Here is a 21,158-nt window from a genome sequence, read left to right as displayed (position 1 = left end):
TCAGCTGCTGCAGGGGTAAATAACCCAGGTATCAGGGCTTAGCAAGTAAGAATGGGAAGGGACGGGCTGATTTTTAATGGTTTTGGGCCAAGTCTGTCCAGAAGTGTGGCTATGCTATAAGGCCTTGATTAACTAAAGCACTTAAAAGTTACACATGTGCCTAAATCCATCCCTATTCAGCAAAGCACTTAAGCATATTCTTAAATCCCTATGAAGTCATTTAACCTTAAGCTTGTGTGTTCTGCTGAATGGAGATGGATTTAAGCACACATGCAAGTGCTTTGCTGAACCAGGACTTAAATGTCTTGGTAAGAGAGTGACAGATTAAAAATAAACCAAGAAACAAAATAATCCCTTGCATCAGAAGATGTTTCCCATCATATCATCAGTGAAATTCTGCTCTCAGTTACTGGTGTAAATCTGGAGTAAATCTTCTGTATGAGTTTGCCATTTTTGTAACAGAGCTGTGTACCAAGAAACACACATGGGTTTAATTTCACTTTTTTATTATTCAACATTTTATACATAATAAATACAAACTTTTTACAGCCAATATAAAGAAAGCATTTGCACCTATGCTTTCAGTGTATTGACACTGTACATGGTGATGCGTCGAATACATGCCCTGTATGAAGAAGTCATAGTTAAAAAGGAGGCATATTTTTACAACTTTTATTTTTTTTAAATAAAATTAGCAGCTCTTACAGAAAATATTTTAAAATACAACTAAAGATATTTAATATAACACTTTCTGAATTTTGAAAGTCCGGGTATGAAGGACACAGAAAAACTGGCCAAGAAAACTGAACATTAACATTATGGCAATACTTGCTTTTCTTCTGCATCTTGAAGCTTTTAAAATTTTTTGCCAACATTAACATTAATCTTTTAAAAATTTTTTTTTGTAAACTTAAGAATAAGTTTGATAAACACATAAAAAGACCTCAAACAGATCAACAGGACGAGAGATGCAAAAGAATGAAAAACATGGAAAAGAATCTTCAATGGACAGTCACAGATTTCATGACTGACCGATGACATTTTACTTCAAACAGCTCTGCTCTTAGCTAACATCCCACTGGGAGAAGAGATTGGCAAATACTAATGTTTCAGATACCCAGCTTGGGTTGTGATTTACAAGTATGTGCAAAGTTTATGATAAAATGTTGTAAAATGATTTCGTAAATGCAGCCTCAAAAACAAAAAAAAAGCCCTTGTAAGTTAACTTAATGTAGACAATTTACTGGCTTAGGAAAAATAGGAATACACAAAAGTGCATTCATTATAACCCATATAATAGCTCTTAAATGTTTTGTCGATGGTTTTTCACTGAAGTTTTGACCCTCTGGGTATTGCGATTTTCAAAACAGTTTAATTATCATATTTAGAGAAACAACCATTTCCCCCTGGGATGAAGGGTTCCCCTCCTCTCCTTAACCATTTTTATTCATGTTGCAACACAAACCACCCCATTTTTTCTAAAATATCAACAGTTCCTTTCTTAGAGAAACCTGGTGGGAAATTACCCTTGAAGTCCTTGTACTTCCTGTATCTTGTATAAAAGTTCTTAATCTCCTCTACTCCTTTCACCCCTAAAGATGGTTTCTGAAGGACTGGAGTAGGCCATGGATTTCCTGGTTCTCTGGTCTTGGCTAGTCAATGGGCTTTGCAGGGAGAAATACAATGGGACTATCCAAAGTGGACACTAAATAATGCATGTAAGTATTCTGAATGACAAAAACTTCTAATTCTAGCCAGATGTTTTGATGGCAAAGATATACTGATAATGCTGATAATAAAGTACACGGCAATAACTGGGATAAAAGTGACCCATCTACTAAAAAAAAATCTGCTAAGAAAAAAAATGAAGCTCAATTTCCAGATCTAGACAAAACGTCACTTTTCTACTGGTTGGTTTATGCTATAGAACAAGATGTTGCTACTAATTCAGCACCTCCAGATTAGATACGCGATTACTAAATGAAGTGCATAAATATTAATACAAAGACTATTTTGTTCTGTTTTTTAATTATCGAAGAGGTGTGCATTAATGCAATTAATGCCATATGATCTGCAGCACTTTTCCTTATCTGTAAGATTATTTTCCTTTTTTTTCCTTCTTTGTGGGGACGAAAGAGGAGCCAGCCTCTTCTTAAACCTATTCTTTTGTTCCCTTTTTTATTCCATAAAATCTGATTACTATTTAATCAGACACATAATGCTAGCTGAATTGAAAACCTTTAACATGTTCCTACAGCAACAGTAATATACTGTACTAATGCACATGGTATAAGTGTGCTGTGACTAAATTGCATGAATGAGGCTCTCTCCTAGTCCTCCATATAAAAACTGACCATCTGTAGCCAAAAGAGAAACCTGCTCCAACACATTCCTCTGCTCACCGTTTGGCCCATCTTGGTTTGTGCTAAGGGAGGAAGGATGATGTATATAAAAACAAAAAAGGCACAAAATATTCATGACTGAGGGAAGGAATCCACCATGTTACTGCCACCTATAATCCTCCCCACTTCTTGCTCTATGAAAAGTCTTCATCATGCAAAGGTGCCTAAAAAGAAGATTGACCAAACACCACATTTGGCCTTGATTGTAGCACCACCACTTCACTAGTCCAATCACTATACCAGAGTAATTTCCACATCCTCCATCTTCTCCGTCGTCCTGTGATGGTGTGTAGGGGGCGGAGGAGCAGCTCGTACCTGAAATAAGCAACACACACCTGTAACTATCAGAAGACTTATTATGAAGTTTTGTAAGGTGGGTGAGATACTATCTTTTATTGAATCAACTTCTGGGACCAACACGGCTACAACACTATATACGTGAAGTTCCATGGCTTATGTAGACTAAAAACAAACACTGGGCCAGACCCTCAAGCTGGTGTCAACAGGCGTACCTCTATTTAAGTCAATGAGGCTCCACCTATTTACACCAGCTGAGGATCTGGCCCATGCAATGAGGCCATCACTGATATCTGTCCTAGAACTGTTCCAGCTGTCACTGTTTTGATTATAAACTTTTATTATTCAAGAATGATTAACAGCCCCGATACCATAAACATGCAACGGGGAATAGTCACTCTGTACTACAGTGTGGTTCAGAGACAATAAATAAATCCAGTTTGAATAACAAACTTGTAATTCTATTGCAGGGATCAGGTGACACCACAGATCAAAAGAATGGAGCTTGCGTGGATCGTGAGATAACAGAACTTCTTGCTGCAATAAGCAGCTTACTTATATCTAGTCAGTTACTAGTTAAAATATAGATTTTTTTTGTTGTTTAATGAACTTTTGCTTTAACAGTAATTTTTTTAAAAGAAAAAATTGTATCTTTTCATTGATTTCATATTGTGTGTGAGCTTTTAGACTCAACAGACAGCTTATGAAACCATCCAGTTCTTTTAACTCCAACGACATGTCCTTTTGATTCTCTACCACATTAATAAACTTACTACAGCTCTTCTGAGAGCATTATGGTAAACGTTAATGCATTTTATCACATGCTCTCAAAATGGCTTCAATATCATTACCACCATGTGAAACAAGAACTGCAGAGAACACAAAATGGCTTCACAACGCTGGAGAGAAGTGGAAGATTACGACTGGCTGTCAGTAATATACCTCGCTTCAAATTTTGATTAAAAGAAGGGTATTTAAATTTTAATGCTGCTTCAAAACATTTGTTTACTGAGGCATTACACTACAATGCTGTCTCAGGCAGACTGCCAGCAGCAAAGATGCCGTGCATCAAAAGTACAGCCCACTAGTGTGATGCGGAAAATCTACAACATGGAATAGGAAAGACCCAGTAATTTTATCAGTGGGAGTGAGTTGATGTGAAGAAGCTGGTCAGAGAAGATCTGTTTCTTAAATACTGAAGTTCTTAATGAGACAGTGCTATTCTGATCCCGTGTCTCTAGTGGATAATGGCAAACCACTAAACTGTGCAACACATTTGGTTTATGCATATAACCCACTCACTTGGAATTGTGGGTGCTTGTTACCTTTGACAATATGGATTTAGGTACCCAATTTAGAAAATGCTGGCATAAAACCATAGTCAAGAAGCCACAATTCCATATGCTAAAAAGTTAAATTGTACAGAAGGGTGGAAATCCTAAAGACATTATTGTCTGTAACCTCACTGGTCATCAAAAATGCTATGAAAATATGACTGTCTAAACTTAACTGTGGCTTGATTTATAACTTTAAAACCCCCAAATCTCTTGATTTCAAAGTAATCCCAACATATGGATTTTGAATTTTTTAGTTAATAAATTCCCTCCTTCCTCGTTTGGCAAAATCTCTTTGTAGGTAGCACAGACGTCTCAAAACATATTAGATCTTAGTATGAGGAGCTCCTCATCAGAGGACCCATGGGGGGGTTACAAATAAGCTTAACCCTGATGTAAAGGTGCCAACAGGGCCACATGCTGAGACAGACTGCTGGCAAAGAGATTTTTCTGCCAAACACTTTTTGTGGTTTGCAACACAAAATCTCTGAAAAACGTGTACAAAGTACAGGACCGAGCTGCTCCTGCATCTATCCTTTTCAGTCTTTTAATGCTATTATTTATATATTACACTCTTATGCACAGACTCTAGGTTATTACTCGTGGAGAGAGAGTACTGGCTAAGGAAAAATGGAAACAGCCCTCCAGTGCTTGAAGTAGCAGTATAAGATTAACACTAGCATCTATTTTTTTTTATTATTATTATTGTAGATCTGAAAACCTCTGATTTTGGTTTCTATGATTCAAAGTCTAATTATCTAGGTGCACAGCTACTGAGTTTAGGAAGGCAGATATCAACACTCAGATAAGGCAGAAAGTGAATTATTAATAAGATCCAAGGTCATCGTTAAACACATAATGACCCATTGTGTAACTAGGTGCAGCTTTGTTTTATTGTGCTATTTACTTATCTAACTGGCTGTCATACACATCATGTAGCTTTTTGACACGTCTGTGTTCCACTCCACAACATGTGCACAAGCCTTCCTTTGGATATTTTTTTTCTGGGGATAATATGTTTGCATATTTATTAATCTGACAGACAGGATTTATAATAGGATGTGAAGAATATGGTGGCCCAGATTCTCAGCTGGGGTATCAACATAGTTCCACTGGCTTCAATGGCGCTATGCTGATTTGTATCGTCTGAGGATCTGGCCTGCTTTATATAATATTACCACACCGCTAAACCCAGCAACACTTGAAGCTTACAGGTCGCAGTTTGCCATATGAGGCTTCAGGAGCAGGTCGTGGAGGCTGTGAGAATCCAGGAGAATCTGAGCTGAAACTATTTTCTGAAAGAGTGAACAATAAAAACACATTGTGTGTGTTACTGAATGAGCTGAATATTGTGAAAAGAAAATGTTACCACTGCAATCTGAAATGTTAATTAAAACAAACATTTGGATATAACGTTTCTTGTACTAGCAAAAAATCTCTTACCGTTAGTTGATGGTGACCTAGGGAAGTACTGTGAGCCTCTCTTATCAGGACTATGGTAGGGACTAATCGGTGGCTGGTCATACAGCGGCAAGAGTGGAAGGGAATTGTGAGGCTTTGGGGATATCTGTGTTACAGAGAAAAAGAGATGCTGCAGAGATTCATTCTTCAGCAAGTTCAATGAATACACAGGTATATACTCACTAACTGATACACTGGTATCCCAATTGCTTTCATCTAGTGAAAAGTTGTATCTGTCAGATAAAAGTGCTTATCAGCTGTATTTGGGGAGAAGAGAGAGGATATAATACAGTGATAAAAAAAAAAAATCACAGGTGGCCATTCCGAGCAGATTTTTCCTCATTTCCCCAGCAGTTTTAATCTAGACAGGTTTTGTTTGAAGGTTGTTTTAAAAACATATCATCCTACTGAGCACATCTTGCCAAATACACCTCCACAAAATAATGTTCATGATCATGAATTTTATTATTGCTTGACAGCATGTAAGTCATTTAAATGCAGAGAGGAACAAAAAGTAGGAATAATGAAACTCACGCACTTTACTGCAATAAGGCATCAGTAAGAAGTAGAAGTTAGTTTTCTATAGCATTGTAATGGCATCCGATGCTTTACAACAGGTAGCTATGCTAAACCCTATCACACACTGCTTATAATTTGAAAGAACAGTGGGCACATTGCAGTGAACAAACACACTGGCATGTGCCCATTATTGCTGATATGCTTCTCGCAACAGGTGAGGAGGAGGAGGAGGAGGAGGAGGGGGGAGCTTTTTAATATTGGGAGACTGTTCCAAGCACAGGGGCTGGTATGGAGGAAAGCAGGATTTCATTACCCATTTGTCTAGAACGTATTACCGTTGTCTTTTTAATGACTATCACAAGCTAGGAAAAAAATTGCTTGTATAAAACCTGCAACTCCTACCAAATTGCAACACAGCCTGCATTTTGACATGTTTATGTCTGATTCTGCCAAGCTCTTGCATGGCTCCATCTGGAGAAATACGTCGTAGCTGACTCTAAGAGCATCCCTGTGCCAGAAGGCAAGGGGCTCCCAGGTACCTACCAGTGAATTTAGGCTGGATTGACCAACTCAGTATACCCCTACTCACTTATCCTTATAATCTGTATCTAAAAGATGTCATGTAATGTGTCACTGATCATCAATATTCTTGCATTATAGATGTATGGACAACCAAAAAAGGATTATACAGATATGTTGCAACTATGACTAAACTGTGTTTAAACCAGGAATGCCAAGGGGAGTTGATAAAATTTTTTTTCCAGACAAAGGACTATGGTTCTGTCCACTTGAATGTGTCTCCCATGTACATTGAGCAAGGTGTGACCAAAGACAAAGAAAAGCACATTTGTATGCCAGGCAAACAAAACCATCACAAGAGCAAGTGGGGAAAAAGTGATCACCTAATCTCAGCAGGAGAGGGAGACTGCACTCCCAGGAAGCCTTCCTGCCTCTTGAAGCAGGGTCAATGAACTTTTAGAGAAATATTTTTCAAAGGTTTACTGGACTATAAAGAGGGGGCAGAGAACCCCTAAATTATCCTTCATCTGAGCAGACAAGGAAAACCACAGCCTTGGACCCTGTGGTGCTCCTGAGTGAGAGCTAGTCAGCCATTGCTGGAAAAAGAAGATTGGTGAGGAAACTACTTTGAACAAAGACTGTAAAGCTTGTTAAGATAGATCCTAGCCATTAAAAAGCGTATTTTTACTTTTGTTTGTTTATAACCCTTTTGCCCTTTATCCCTTGTACTTGAACTCACTTAAAACAACTTTTTGTTTTACTTTTTATCTAAACAAACCCAGTGTGTTTTGATTGAACTGAAGTGATTGTTAACTCTGGTCAAGATAAACTGCTGTTTCTGTCTCATTAAGTTGGCAGCTCTTTTAAAATGTTCTGTGAATGTACACTCGTATGGGCTGTGCATTGCAGAGAGACATCTCTGAGGAACTCAGGGGCTGGAGTTCACTGGCTGTTACCTGCTAGGCAAGGTTTGGGCTGGGAGAGCCCTGAGGAGTTTGCTGCAAGGCAGACAAGCTGGTGTGTCAGGAGTTGTTGTCTCACTGCATAGCTGCAGCAAAGCTCCCACCTGCTGAGGCTGAGAGAGATAGCATGTGTCTCACAGCTCAGTGTATCCCCAGCAGCTTGTCACAACTTATTTCTCCTGTCAATTTATATGGTCACTTCTCAAAGAGAACCAATAAAAAGCACTAGATAAATTACCCTCTGGTGAAGGCACTGAATTCTGATTTCTAGCAACACTGTTTCTGTAAATAAGAGTGAATTCTTTATTATGATATAAATTGGTTAAATACAACATCAATTAGTGTCTATTTTTAGATCATAATATTGCACTAAGCTGAGGATGTACTTGTTAAAATCCTACAGCTGAATGTTTTGCCCTCTAAAACTTTGTGAAAGTATTGTACCGCTTTAGTTATGAAAGCATTAAAATATGATTGTCTGAGCTGATAAGATTGTTTTTGCCAGGGTCTGTTTGATCTCTCGATCTACTCCACAAATTAATTACAGGAAGGAGATTGAGAATTTCCTCCTTGGTTCATTTCCCTTCTCCTCAACCATCCCTTTATTCTGTGCACAGATCTCTTATGGTTGCCACAATACATCATTTGATGAATATTATATTGGGTCACACAATAAAGGAAAGCAGTTAATTTTTTTTTTTAAGGGAATGGGGAGGAGGGTCCCTGCAGCCCTCTGCCCTTTCCCTTGCTTTTAATCCCACGTCCTTATAGTAGCCACCATCCTCCAACAAGAAAGACACTGGAGCTTGTCAAAGCTCTTCACTAATGGAGAGAAGAGGATACTATACAGAAATGCTTGGGTCCCCTGTGTGGTAATGCAGAACACTAGCAAACCAAGGCCATGCTTCATTTTTCACATACCTGAATATCTCCAGTCCACTGCGTCTCTCCATTTTCTGAGGCTGTAAGTTCTTCCACTAACACAGAGGGGAAAACCCCAACACGACCATTGAATTCCCCCTCCCAGAAGCCATCATCATCCTGGTTCTCCTTGTTCAAGATACGGATGATTGCTCCTTCTGGGAAGGACAGCTCGTCATCTGTCTGGCTCTCATAATCATAAAGTGCTTTTACAAAACAGACTAGATTGGGAGATGAAAGGGATTGTAATCAGAATGAGCTACATTTTTTAAAAATGCACAGTATACATCTTTGCTAAACTGAAAAAGACTTTGTCAACATTAGTCACACTAAAGTAAAACTAATCAGAACCTTCAGAGACATAGCTAGACACATCTGGTAGATTCTAGACATGGACACGGGTACTATGCGAATGGTTGCCCTTGGGTAAGGAGATACCTGCCCCAATCCACGGGCATACCATTCATATAGAGCAAAAGAACATTATCAAGAATAAAACTGACAGGCATGTTTTATTTATTAGTATTTACCGCTGGAGTCTCCATTTAGGCTTCCTGAGACTAGCTCAGCTTCAGCTGAATTATTTGAGGTGTGTGACCGACTATCCAACGCCGCAAGTGATTGCAGCATACTCAACAGACTGTTGGATGTTGGGAACTGCAGATACTTCTCTGGCACATAACCCACTTGGCCTGCTTTATTTCGTGCCTGTAAGTAAAAAAATGTATTAAGTTTTTGCATGCTGCTGTAAAAGACCATAATGAGAAACAAAAACAGATCTTCCAGTCCCCTTTCAAAATGCTATAATGGAAGGAAAATGAGCAAGGAAAATTATACCTTTACCCAGTCTTCCATGTCTCCATCTTCAATCACTTCCAATACCTCATGTTCCTCAATGGTCAGTTCATCTGGCTGAGAAGCCTGGAATGTACAAAAGTCATATACAAATGAAGAATGTTACTTGCCAGGTATGTGCCCGTCACAGAAACCAGAAATTTAAAGGGAAACTGTCATCCTCAGTATTTTTTTACACTAATTTTTAAAAAAAATATAAAGTACGTCCTAGATTTTTCTTTTTTTTTAAAGCCTTTGAAAACATGTTAATAAGGGTTTTTCTATTCTCTTACTGATATTTATAAGTGAGTTTTTCAGTCAAGGAGAGCAAGTCTGTCCAAGACCACTACACCTACTGTGCTCATGCCTATTTAATTCTGTAAAATTTATTACTAAAACGTTTAGTGATTCATTGGTACAAAAGACACTATGTGAAAGACTGCATACATGTGTCTAACATCAAGCATGTGAGTAGGCCCAATGAAGTTAATGGGACTACCTACACACTTAAAGTTAGATGAATCTAAGTACCTTGCTGAACTGGAGCCTAGATGTGGTTAACAACTTTATTAAGCTTGCTAAAAGTTTATTAACTTTTACAGTAATACATTTATAGTATTGCTATGACTTTACTCATTTAATGTGTATTATTACTGGGCTAACTCTTGAGGTCCTTCCTCGGGCAAACTCCCACAGACATCATTATTATAAAGTTTATTATATGTTTCTGTGATAACTCACCTACTGACAAGATACTGAGATTTTAAAAAAATACAAACCTTATATGAATAAACAACTTTGCAGGTCAGTGGATAATTTCGTAGAGTTCCAGAAGGACTGGAACTACTATCATCAAAAACATCCATGCTGTCTTCAAATTCTTCCCCTTCCTCCCTTTCTGCATCAGCATTAAGCTATTAAGAGAAATTAATTTGTAACAGTATTGGATTATAAAAAGAAGATGAAAAAACAATAGTAAAATGAATGGTTTAGGTTCTATAGTAACTCCAACTACTTGAAATTCTAGATTCCAAATCTGCTGGTGACTGAGTAGTGCTACAATTTAAGTTTCTATCTTGGAAAAACACCAAAGGAGAAATGCCACCACTAGAAATCAATATACTTGTTCTCCAAATAATTTCAGGAAAGTAGTAATCTGTTTGAGCAAATATCCGGAAGCAAAGAATGCAAGTTATCAAATAACATTTATGTCGGACTCAACAGCATCTCTTAATTGAAGAGCAGTCACCTGTGTTTTAAACATACACTAAACCTTCACTGTAAGAACACTGGTGGAATGTAGGGCTCAAGCGTTTAGAAAAGAGTACTGATATGTGGAGGTGTTGAGGTAGTGACAAGTCCAAAGTACAGTAGCCATTCTTCAGATTACCATATACAGTTTAATGGAGAAAGAATAATGTACTGAAGAACCACATTGTTAAAAGAATGATGAGCCTATGACCTTAAGGTACAAAATGAAGCTGCACTAAGAATGAAGTGCTAAAACTTAAACAAAACCAGACAAAAACACCAGCTTTCCTTCAAGTGTATTGCTGACAAAGTAATCTCTTCAGTTTTTCAGTACAGTTTATATGAAAAAAGGTCGATGGGGAAGAAGAATTAAAATAAAAAGTATTTATAAAAAGCTAAATAAAGGCAGAAGGGGATAGGCTGGAAAAAATAAAAGTTTCTGTAAACATAGTTTGAGCAGTGATGACACGCACTGTACTTTGGTTTTGTGCCTGGACTAAACACTGGATAAACATTCTACCTCATGAAAAAAAACACCATCTTTCAAAACCAAAGGCAACACTGCTAGATTTTACAATTCTTAACTTTTTATTTATTCTTTTTAATTTGTTTAATTTAGTGAATTTTGTGCTCCCTCATGAAAGCAAGAAGGCAGGCCACACAGCAAAGAGCCAGGTGTAGGGCAGACAGCTACTGTGCAGACTTCCCAAATCAGTTCTGCCAAAACACTTCAGGCCACACCTGCAACATCCTTGCTATTCTAATCTTGGTCATGGCCTGAGCACAATGACATAGGATGTGGTGATTTTGTGATACAGACTGATGTTTTATGGCTTTGCCTGAGAGCAACCAACTCATTTTACCTCAGCCATATTTGAAGCAAGGTAGTGCACGAACTAAATCCACTGTATTAATTATTTTGACCGGATTATAGCTTCATAATTCATATGAATTTAGACTGGTCCTTTCCACTGAAGTCCAGTTTGCATCCATTCTGACTGAATGTTAACAGAGACTGCTGTAACAAAAAGTATTTAATATTCTATCTAGTTAACACATTGGCTTTTTTAATTTGACATTTTGTAGATTAAGGTAAATTCAAGCTCTTCACATTTCCTACAAATGTCACTTGTTAAGCCTGGTCTCCCTCAAAGCAGCCACTGCTGAACCTGCAACGGAGAGCCATATGAAACATCATGGAAAGTAGCATATCATGTTTAGAAATACTTGTTCATAAAACATCTGGTCCTGGTTTTCGAATATAAAGAAGAAAAATACATTTTAATATTGACAGTGTGACTATTCAAAAATCCCTTGAATAGAATCTATTTGCAAAGTAGAGATCTAGAACACAAATAGGAGGAACAACATTCAAGATACAGAATCCCTAATGATTTGATTTATATAGCTTTTTGTTCTTTAAAAAATCTGCTAATGAATGACAATGTAAACACAGTAAATATGTCAGCAGCAGGAACACCAAAGGCACACAAACTGAACCCAACACAAGAATAAAATCAGATAAAAAAAGTAACAGGGCATCATTTACATGACAGTATGTTAGATAATTTAATTATCTTGTCTCAACTATATACACACATATATTTGGGCAGATTTAGTGCTGGTGACTTAATTACTATCTAGAAGTCTTTTATTTATCCTCAGAACAGACAGAGCTCCATCAGCAGCAGAAAAAGCTTTCACATCAATGCACCTCTATTCTGACTTGGATGAACAACTTCTAGGAGTGAGAGGAGTTGAGATTTCATATCCACTCACTCCTTTGACAACTCTGCTGAAACTGCAAAGGTGTCCATCAGTGGCAACTGTGATGTGGGCACCTCTGGCTTGAGACCATGACTCATTTCACACAGGCTGCTGAAAAACTATCAGATGATAACATGGGCTGAATTTGAACCTAAAAGGTGAAAGATACTATCCCATTACAATCATCCAAGCAATCACAGTTCCATGTTTACAGCTAACCGGACACCTGAAAAGTACACTCATGCTTGTTTGTTTGTTGGTTTTTATTTTCTGGTTTTGTTTTTTTTTAAACTGCACACTAGTTTTGATTATTATCCATCTCAGTGGAGTTGAGAGTCATGAGTGACTACCAAAACTGGGCATCATTCTCTTCCTCTTTCATAGGGTAAATAGACTGTATCACCCCAATTACACTAATACAGAACAGCAGTATCAAACCCATTTTCCAGGTGGCATTAAATCACTAAATTATGACAAAAGATTTAGCTGGCACCTAAGTAGAATAAATTTAGTATTCTATTTAGTATTTAGTATTCTGCCCCCAAACTGTGCATTTCTACATTACACAATACAGACAGCTGGCTATGTGAGGTGACATTGATTCCTTAGGCTTTTTACACTATTGTATCTTTTTAGCAGGTTAAATAAATATTGAGATATCAAGCTGTTTCAGCTATGCTATTTTCTTATTTATAACTTATTAAGAGACAATTCATTGAGAGTTCGGGCGAACAAATTATCTCATCACAAGACCAGACACAAAGAACACAAATTTTGCTCAGCTATGCATGACAAAGCACAGGTAGAAGGTTGAATCCTTAACATTAAAAACTGCCTGCTTCTAGGGAGTGAAGTGAAAGTGCATCTCGTATGAAAAGCAGAGCAGTAAACTTTTATAATTGTAAACAAAGTAATGTCTGTAACAGCTTTAAGAAATACCATCTATGGGCTGTCCTCATCCGGCCTGCCAAGGTCAATACAATCCTTTCTACACAAGGGTGCGTGTATGTGTAAAGGGGGAAAATGGAAATTACATTTTATCCTCCCACGCTGTAGCATGTGCCAGCTTGCAAGGGGCTGGCACTAGCTTTAGATGTGGAGCCAACTGTTTGTGTGTCTGATTGGATAGAGGAAGGGTACTGGGAAGAATCCAGTTTCTGTAACAGGAAGCTGAAGGAGGCGGGGTAGAAGGAGAAGAAAGGGAAAAAATACAGTTAAACATAGCAATGTAGCTATTCTCATCTATTATAGCTTGAAAGGGCCTAAACCAAAACCCGGATGAGAACGCTCCTGTGCCTTGGCAAGTCTAAAACCTGGCACTGAATTTTGTGAGACTCGAGTCTCTAATTGTAACACCATCCCTGGGAATCTCTGCCCCAGAGACAGAGTTGTGAGAACAAGGATTGTAAATAGCCTGTAGTATAAATAACTGTGAATAAAGTTTGGAGTATAAGTCCAATATTTTCTGGAAGACAAAGCACAATGCACAGAGAGTGAATTCAGAAGGCTTCCACTGGATTTCTGCTTCTTGTGCAGAAACTAGGTGGATACAGACACAACGTTCTGAATTTCCAACAAGAGACTCATCTGTGAGGGTTTGCTACCAGAATACTTGACCATTGACAAGAAAACGGTAAAGATACAACAGAGCCAGGAAAAGGTGGTAAGGAGATGGGTGTGTGTAAATGCTGCATCCTGGCGGAGCAGGCCCTGTTTCTTGTGGGCTGCCAGGGAAGGAAAGCCTGTCCTCAAAGGCATGAGGCCATACACTACAAATCCACCCTCCCACCACAAAAAGATTTTGTTTATACTCCAAGTAGTTGTCAAAAACATTAACATAAAGTGTGAATTTAACCATAAATAGCAAAGGCATTTGCCCACTGCAATTAACGCGCGCCCCCTCCCCCATTGAGACCAAGCTTGTAAAAGCCTTTGAACTTTATGTGCTTTGCCATATGCTAAGGGGATATATAAAATCTGACATTCTGTTTGAGGCAAACTAACTAAACTTACAGGAATTTTGTTTTTGCCTGCTTCCAATGAAGAGCAACAGACTGGCTAGTTTTACTGCCAATGGTGACATCTCAGCATTGCATGCCATGTAAGAAAAATAAGATTAAAAGCTCTTTTTGAGTTCTTTCTGTTTTTTTAAATAGGATTTCTTGGTTTAGGCAATTTTTATCAGTGTTTATTTTGAAGCACATTATTCTTTGGGCAGGGTGAGAGGGAAAAGACAATTATTAACTTTTCCTGCTTCTTGAATTAGATCAAAAAATTAATCTCTTCCAAAGTTGAACATCCAAGTAAGTGTTTTATGGCCTACTTTGCCTACTCTGTAAACAACTGTGGACAATAAAAAAATGGAAAGTTTGATGTATATTATAGCTAAGGCTAAGATTTTGTCATGATTATTTTTAGTAAAAGTCATGGACAGGACACGGGCAATAAACAAAAATTCACGGAAGCCATGACCTGTCTGTGAGTTTTGCTGCTACAGCTTCATGGTTTCCCCCAACACCATGGTGGCTGGGAGCTGTGGGATTCCCCCTCTGCCCACGGCGGCTAGGAGCTGCAGGGTGACCGTATTTCCCAAAGAGAAAATGGGACACCCCCAGCTGTTCGCCTGAGGTGTCCCCCTTACCCTTGGGCGAGGCTGTCAGGAGGGCCCCCTCAAGATTCTGTCACCTGTAGCTGGAACCCTGCCAGGGCCCCACTGGCTGTCAGCTCCAGAATCCTGCAGCCCCTGGGGCTGAAGCAGAGAATGTCAAGCAGATGGACATCCTACCAAAAGGACTATTACCAGCAGGAGAGTGGAGTGGGAGGAGGTATTGTTTCATGGTCTCTGTGCATATAATGTCTTCTGCAGTTTCCACGGTATGCATCCAATGAAGTGAGCTGTAGCTCACGAAAGCTTATGCTCAAATAAATTGGTTAGTCTCTAAGGTGCCACAAGTACTCCTTTTCTTTTTGCGAATACGGACTAACACGGCTGTTACTCTGAAAGGAGGTCTCTGGAAGTCATGGATTCTGTGACTTCCATGACCGCCGTGACATAAATGACAGGTTTCAGAGTAACAGCCGTGTTAGTCTGTATTCGCAAAAAGAAAAGGAGGACTTGTGGCACCTTAGAGACTAACCAATTTATTAGAGCATAAGCTTTCGTGAGCTACAGCTCACTTCTTCAGATGCAACTGAAGAAGTGAGCTGTAGCTCACGAAAGCTTATGCTCTAATAAATTGGTTAGTCTCTAAGGTGCCACAAGTCCTCCTTTTCTTTTCGTGACATAAATGTAGCCTTAATTATAGCCTATACAAACCTATTCTTGTATTTTTGGATTGGCCTGATTTAATTGCTTTGTAGCTAAACTATTGACATATGGTAAAATGTTCACAAGCATCTAATGACTTTGGAGCCCAACTCCTGCTTTCAAAAGGGACTTAAAGGCACTTAGGAGTTCAAGTCTTAGTGAAAGTCGGTGGAATTTAAGAGATTAAGTGCCTCAGTCATGTTTGAAAATAGGATTTTGGCTCTTAAATCATTTAGGTGTTTTCTAAATTTTATCAATGCTCCCTTTCATCCAATTATCCCAAAGAGTATCATACACCATTGATTAAACTTGAACACCCATGTGAGATGGGTATAAAACATCCAATAGGGAAATCAAGGTACATAGAAGTTACATTGAAGTTTTCTAGCGTTAGCTGTCAAACAGCTACACTTCCTCAAATTTCTCTCTTCCTGTTTTATCCCGCATTAATTGTGATCTATGTACCAGTGTCCAGGATGCACATTAGCTAAGGTTCAAAGGGAAACAAGAGATCAAGGTTACAAAATGGAGACAGTACCAGGTGTGAAGAGCCATTATTGTTCACCGCAGGAAGGCTTGCCCAGCGTTCATTTTCCAGTTCTTCCATCACTTGATTCATTGCACTCTTCAACCATGTATCAACAGACACCCCTATCTGCTTTAGCAGATCAAGACGAGCCTCTGCTTTGAGTTTAATTATCTGAAAAGACAAACACGGAAAACATTATCCAAATTGTTTCACGTCTAGATTTAATTTCTTCTCATAATTAAAATACACCCTTTTCTAGTCTACCAATTAGACTACACAGGAAGCTTAGAAATCAGTTCCACTTTAGAAACAAGTCCAGTTATTAATTTTTTTGCCCGCAGAGATGCAAAATACCAGCTTATCCAGATTCCACAAAATGGGATTTTCAACATCACGTCGATTCACTTATACAAACTTGCTCTTCGTATATTTTATGGGAAGTTTGTCATCTAAAAAAAAATCAAATTTTCAAACCAAATTTTTACATGCAAGATGTAGAATTACTGGAACTGAAAAATAGGAGAAAAAATATTTCTCTACTTTTTCTGTAAGTTTACTTTATGCATTTAGCAATACTAAATGAATACTAGACAATACTAAATACAGTTCCCTCTGTGCAGACTTTTTGCACTGGAACAGGGGAGAGAAAATGTTTATAAAAATAGGAAAATGTGATTGTAAAAATTGATGGACGAACTCAAACAATGGCAGTACCTGAAACTACTCCCTTTTTTTAACTGACAATTTCAAGTTGACCGCACCCCTTTCATAGTAACAAATTAAAAAGACAAAAAACAACCCCCCTATGGCCCTCCCCCTACAGTTCACTCATATCTAAAACTGGAAGAGTCTGTGGTTTCACCAGTACACCAGGAGAAATAGATAGCTCTCTGAATGAGTGCAGTTATCATGGGATATGGGGTTAAGGAGTTATTACAGCAAAAGCATATACTACTACTTAGCATTTAATGCTGTGGCTCCAAGTGCTTTAGAATTATTACTACTTGTTTACAGAGGTCTAGCGGTTCCACCTGAGATCAGGGCCCCATTGTAAAAAGGTAGGAAGGGAAACTGAGGCACAGAGATGAAGCGACTTGCCAACAGTCACACAGGTCACCTGACTTCCAGGCCAGTATTGTAGCTACCAGACTACCCTGTTTGCATTTCACAGTTGGGGAAGCTGTGAAACAAAGATTATGTGATTTACAAAAGGTTACAGAGTGGTTCAGTGACAGAGGTGGGAGTGGAAACCCATTTAACTATCTTGTAGTTTTTCCTGTATTTCCTTTCACAGCATTGTTAATTCTTAGCATGTTGCGCCTGAAAAAAGCGCTCTCTTTTCTCTCTTGCCTGGGTCTTCCACTGTGGTTCCAGACAATACATTTTGATAACACTGAATGAATCAGGAGGTAACCAGTCAGAAAGGAGAAAGTTTCTATTTCAAATACAATATGTTGGTAAATCACCAGTAATAATGGGAAGGGAAGCAGAGAACAAGAGTTGACGAACCAAAGTGGTCTAATGATTTGTTTCAATCTTCAGTTTACTAAAAATTCTCTGGATAACGATCCATTTTCTCCAGCTCAGTGTTCACTGTTTAGCCTAATTTGAAATGGGAATTGTACACTTTCATAAACAAACAGTCACCCTGTTTAACTGCTGATTCTCTAAAGTAATTCAGTGTACCCAGCTAAAATATTGTTGTGTCACCACTGACAGGAAAACTCCTAAATGACTCATTATGCAATGCTACTTCTATACGGTACAAACCAACTAGGCTGACCTATTGTTCCTTCTTCTTCCTTCCTTCTGTGGTGGAAGCACAGCTGAGTGTACCAAGCATCTGTATTACTCTGTGTTAGAACACTAGCTTACTCTACAAGATAGTAATAATTCTTGGATGTAAAATAATAGGCCTAGTAAGTATTAACAATGTTATGGGGATTTGGAATAATGTATCTTGATTTAGTGTGATGTTGGTCTGGATCCTCAATGATCCTACTTTTAATAAAGAGGATAAATCAGAAAACCTGCAGCATTACTAAGAGAAACTGTAGCTATAACATCTAGAAATCTGACTGAATGGAACTTTATGTTGCCTGGGTGTACATTCTTACCCTGATCAAAAAGAAGCAACAGTGGTAACTATAATTCTGTTTCAAATTACAGGACTATTTAAAAAAAATTCTTACTTTAAACATGAGTGCAGTCATCATGGGATATGGGGTTTTAAGGAGCTACTGGAGCAAAAGTATATACTCTACTACTTATCATTTAACGCTCTTTAAAGTAAAGGTAATTTTTTAACAGCACACAAATATAACAGGGGACCTGGAAGAAATTCTGAAGTTGTGTTCTCCAGAATTCTCCAGAATCTGCCAAGATGCTGTTAGATGCAGATACTGGAGGCTGGGGCAGGAGGAGTTCAGAACACATTTTCCATGGGAAAAGACCAAAGCCACTGAACCACGAAGAGTTTCTATTTCTCAGTTAAGCATGCTTAAAAAGTTAAAGATGGTTATCAGATAGCCATCAGTTGAATGATTAATGTATACTGTGGATATAGTTCTCATATGCAAACTTTACTACTGAGAAAACAGTAAATTAAAGATGTTAACATGCACCACATGCACCATGTTATTAAACTTCAAAGAATACTGATTTGAATAGAAGAGGAAGGGAAAAGGAGCTCCCCTGACACACTCGAATTGAAGATGGAGCCGCATCTATTATTTTATGTTGTAAAATGGGGTCCTTCCAATTTACCACAGCATTAAGCATCTCTTAAAATGCCGACCAATCACTCACTGAAGCGCTTGTTTGTACTCTTGTTAATATTTAACAAGTTCTATAGCATAAACAACAGTAAAATGAGAGTAAATCTGGAATTCCCAGGACTGCCAGACAGATCTGGTGAATCTTGCAATTTTAAGGAACATGTCATACCTGTGCGTTTCTTTACGATTGCACCCAACGCTGCAAATCTGAGTATTCTAAAGTCTTGGGTGCAGACAGAAGAACTATTGATTTAACTAAAACAATAAATCCCCTTGTGGGGACGCTCTAATTTCAGTCAAAGATGTTTACATCCATGCATCTTAAATTGATTCCTTACCAAATTAGGCTAAATTGAGATAAGAGATTAACTGAAATCAGAGTGTTTGTACAAGAGGGCTGCACAAGCTTAACTAAACTGATGTAGAAACCAGTATACCTTTCTCATGTAAACAAGGTCTAAGACGAACACACTACAACACTTTCTAACCACACCTGACCCCAGGTCCCTACAGACACTGGGGGAAGGTGAGTTCTAGTCCATCAGAAGGGATTCTTTGGAATTCATCCATTCTTCTATTTGGAGCTGCCCATTCACTACCTGGTGCTACTCAAGCCAAACACATTTCTAATGACACCCCACAGTGTTGCCATTTTTCTTAGTTTGTGAGATGTGACAAACCCCTTCTTCAAGTCATTATGTTGCTGAGTTAAGATGGATTCTCACATGCATACAATTTTGGAGCAATTTTACCATACCATAATGCATTGCAACATTGTTGTACCAAATGCTACCACATTTTAATAGGGTATTACAGCATGAAGCCTTTTCCCATGCCCTGAAAAATGACACAAGATATGTTTAGACCATAATTTTTGTTGCAGTTTTAATTTAACTTATTCTCAATTAACTTGAGGTAACTACACAGTTATAAACATTAATCTAGGTACCCCACAAACATTTATGGTTTATACTACGCCTCAGACTATGGTAAACCACAAATGCTTATGTCCTTATGACTGTCTAGGCCAGGGGTTCTCACAACAAATTTTCTGGTGGCCTCAGAGTGTGGCCACCAACTCTGGCTGGTGGCCGTGCTGACAATTTTTCCTAAAATATTTCATTAACTTTAGGAAAAACAAAGAAATATGCACATATACATGTCCAAATCATTGTAATTTATTTATGTAGGGTTTTTTCAGACTCGGTAATAAAAATAATTTACAATTCTTTACTGGACATAAACAGAATAGAAATACAAATAAGGTGCTTCGCATGTTTTTGTCTTTTTCGTTGTTTCTTTTGCTTTTTCCATTGTGCTTTTTTTCCCTAAGACTTGCTAGCTTTTTTTCCCTAAGACTTGTATCACTTTTCACAGTAGACTTACTCAGCCCCAGCAAGCCCTGGGACAAATTAAGCCCTGGATGTGGTGCTGGGCATGGAAGCAGCAGGGCTAGGGACAATGGGGGGCGGGTGGGGGTGGTAGGGATGGTAAGTCTGGGGCCAAAGCCTGAATCAGAATCTGCCACTGTGTGGACGGAGCCCGAAGCCCCATGGCCAAAGCCTGCCTCCCCTACCCGCGGCGAAAGTGGGGAATTCACCAGCTGCCTGCACCCCCAGTGTTTCTGTCTCCAGAGGGGGGCAGGGCCCAACTGCTGCTAGCAGCCCTGGGAGAGAGGCCACTGCTTTGCACCTCCTCCACCCTCTCCCTCTGCCCGCCCCCATCACAGCCCAGGAGACTGTGGCTGCAAAAAAAGGCCCTGGTGGCCATATACGGCCATGGTGGCCGCATTTGAGAAACGCTGGTCTAGGCCAGTATTTACAAACCTATTAGCTAACACAAGTCACACTTTGAGTCCCATGACTGTCCCCAAAGTAGCCTGATCCTATAATAAATGCCAATTGGTAGTCAGCTAATGAGAGGAGTGTACTAAGGTTCTTGCCCAGAATCAAAATCGACAAGTTCAATATCTTGTAGGGAACCCCGGGGTATATGGCAAGGGCACTCACATGCAGAGCAAAACACAACCTTAACCTCCTTTATTAATATAATTAATAGAGACAAGAAAGCTCCAAACCACATAAGCAAAAATTCAAATAATAGAGTATTAGAGAAATCTTAAAGGCTATTCCTTGCATAGCATATGCTCATAGACTTACATACTCACACCCCTTTATTGGAGATCTGGTGGTAAAAGGTGAAGGGACAAAGGACCAGCCCATCTCTGGCATGCCAAATGGGTCCGATGGTCCAGATCCCCAATGTTTGAAGATAGGTG

The 21,158-nt window shown here is 38.8% G+C and overlaps 1 protein-coding gene across 4 annotated transcripts in view; it reads right to left on the bottom strand.

The window, feature by feature from the left end:
* Window positions 1-489: 489 nt before the first annotated feature.
* FCHSD2 (FCH and double SH3 domains 2) overlaps window positions 490-21,158 on the bottom strand; it is a 223,353-nt gene continuing 202,684 nt past the window's right edge. For 3 of the 4 annotated variants that reach the window (XM_073334750.1, XM_073334766.1, XM_073334777.1), the window contains 8 exons: window positions 16,113-16,274; window positions 10,029-10,163; window positions 9,253-9,336; window positions 8,946-9,123; window positions 8,416-8,636; window positions 5,477-5,600; window positions 5,246-5,328; window positions 490-2,717 (listed from right to left, as the gene is read on the bottom strand). In XM_073334750.1, the coding sequence (XP_073190851.1) occupies window positions 2,637-2,717; window positions 5,246-5,328; window positions 5,477-5,600; window positions 8,416-8,636; window positions 8,946-9,123; window positions 9,253-9,336; window positions 10,029-10,163; window positions 16,113-16,274 (1,068 nt within the window). In that variant the 3' untranslated portion in view covers window positions 490-2,636. The remainder of the gene's footprint in view (window positions 2,718-5,245; window positions 5,329-5,476; window positions 5,601-8,415; window positions 8,637-8,945; window positions 9,124-9,252; window positions 9,337-10,028; window positions 10,164-16,112; window positions 16,275-21,158) is intronic. The other variant, XM_073334756.1, reaches the window with a different exon arrangement.

This window comes from Lepidochelys kempii, chromosome 1 (genome assembly GCF_965140265.1).
Source record: "Lepidochelys kempii isolate rLepKem1 chromosome 1, rLepKem1.hap2, whole genome shotgun sequence".
Taxonomy (NCBI): Eukaryota; Metazoa; Chordata; order Testudines; family Cheloniidae; genus Lepidochelys; species Lepidochelys kempii.
This window is presented reverse-complemented; position numbering and strand designations above follow the sequence as displayed.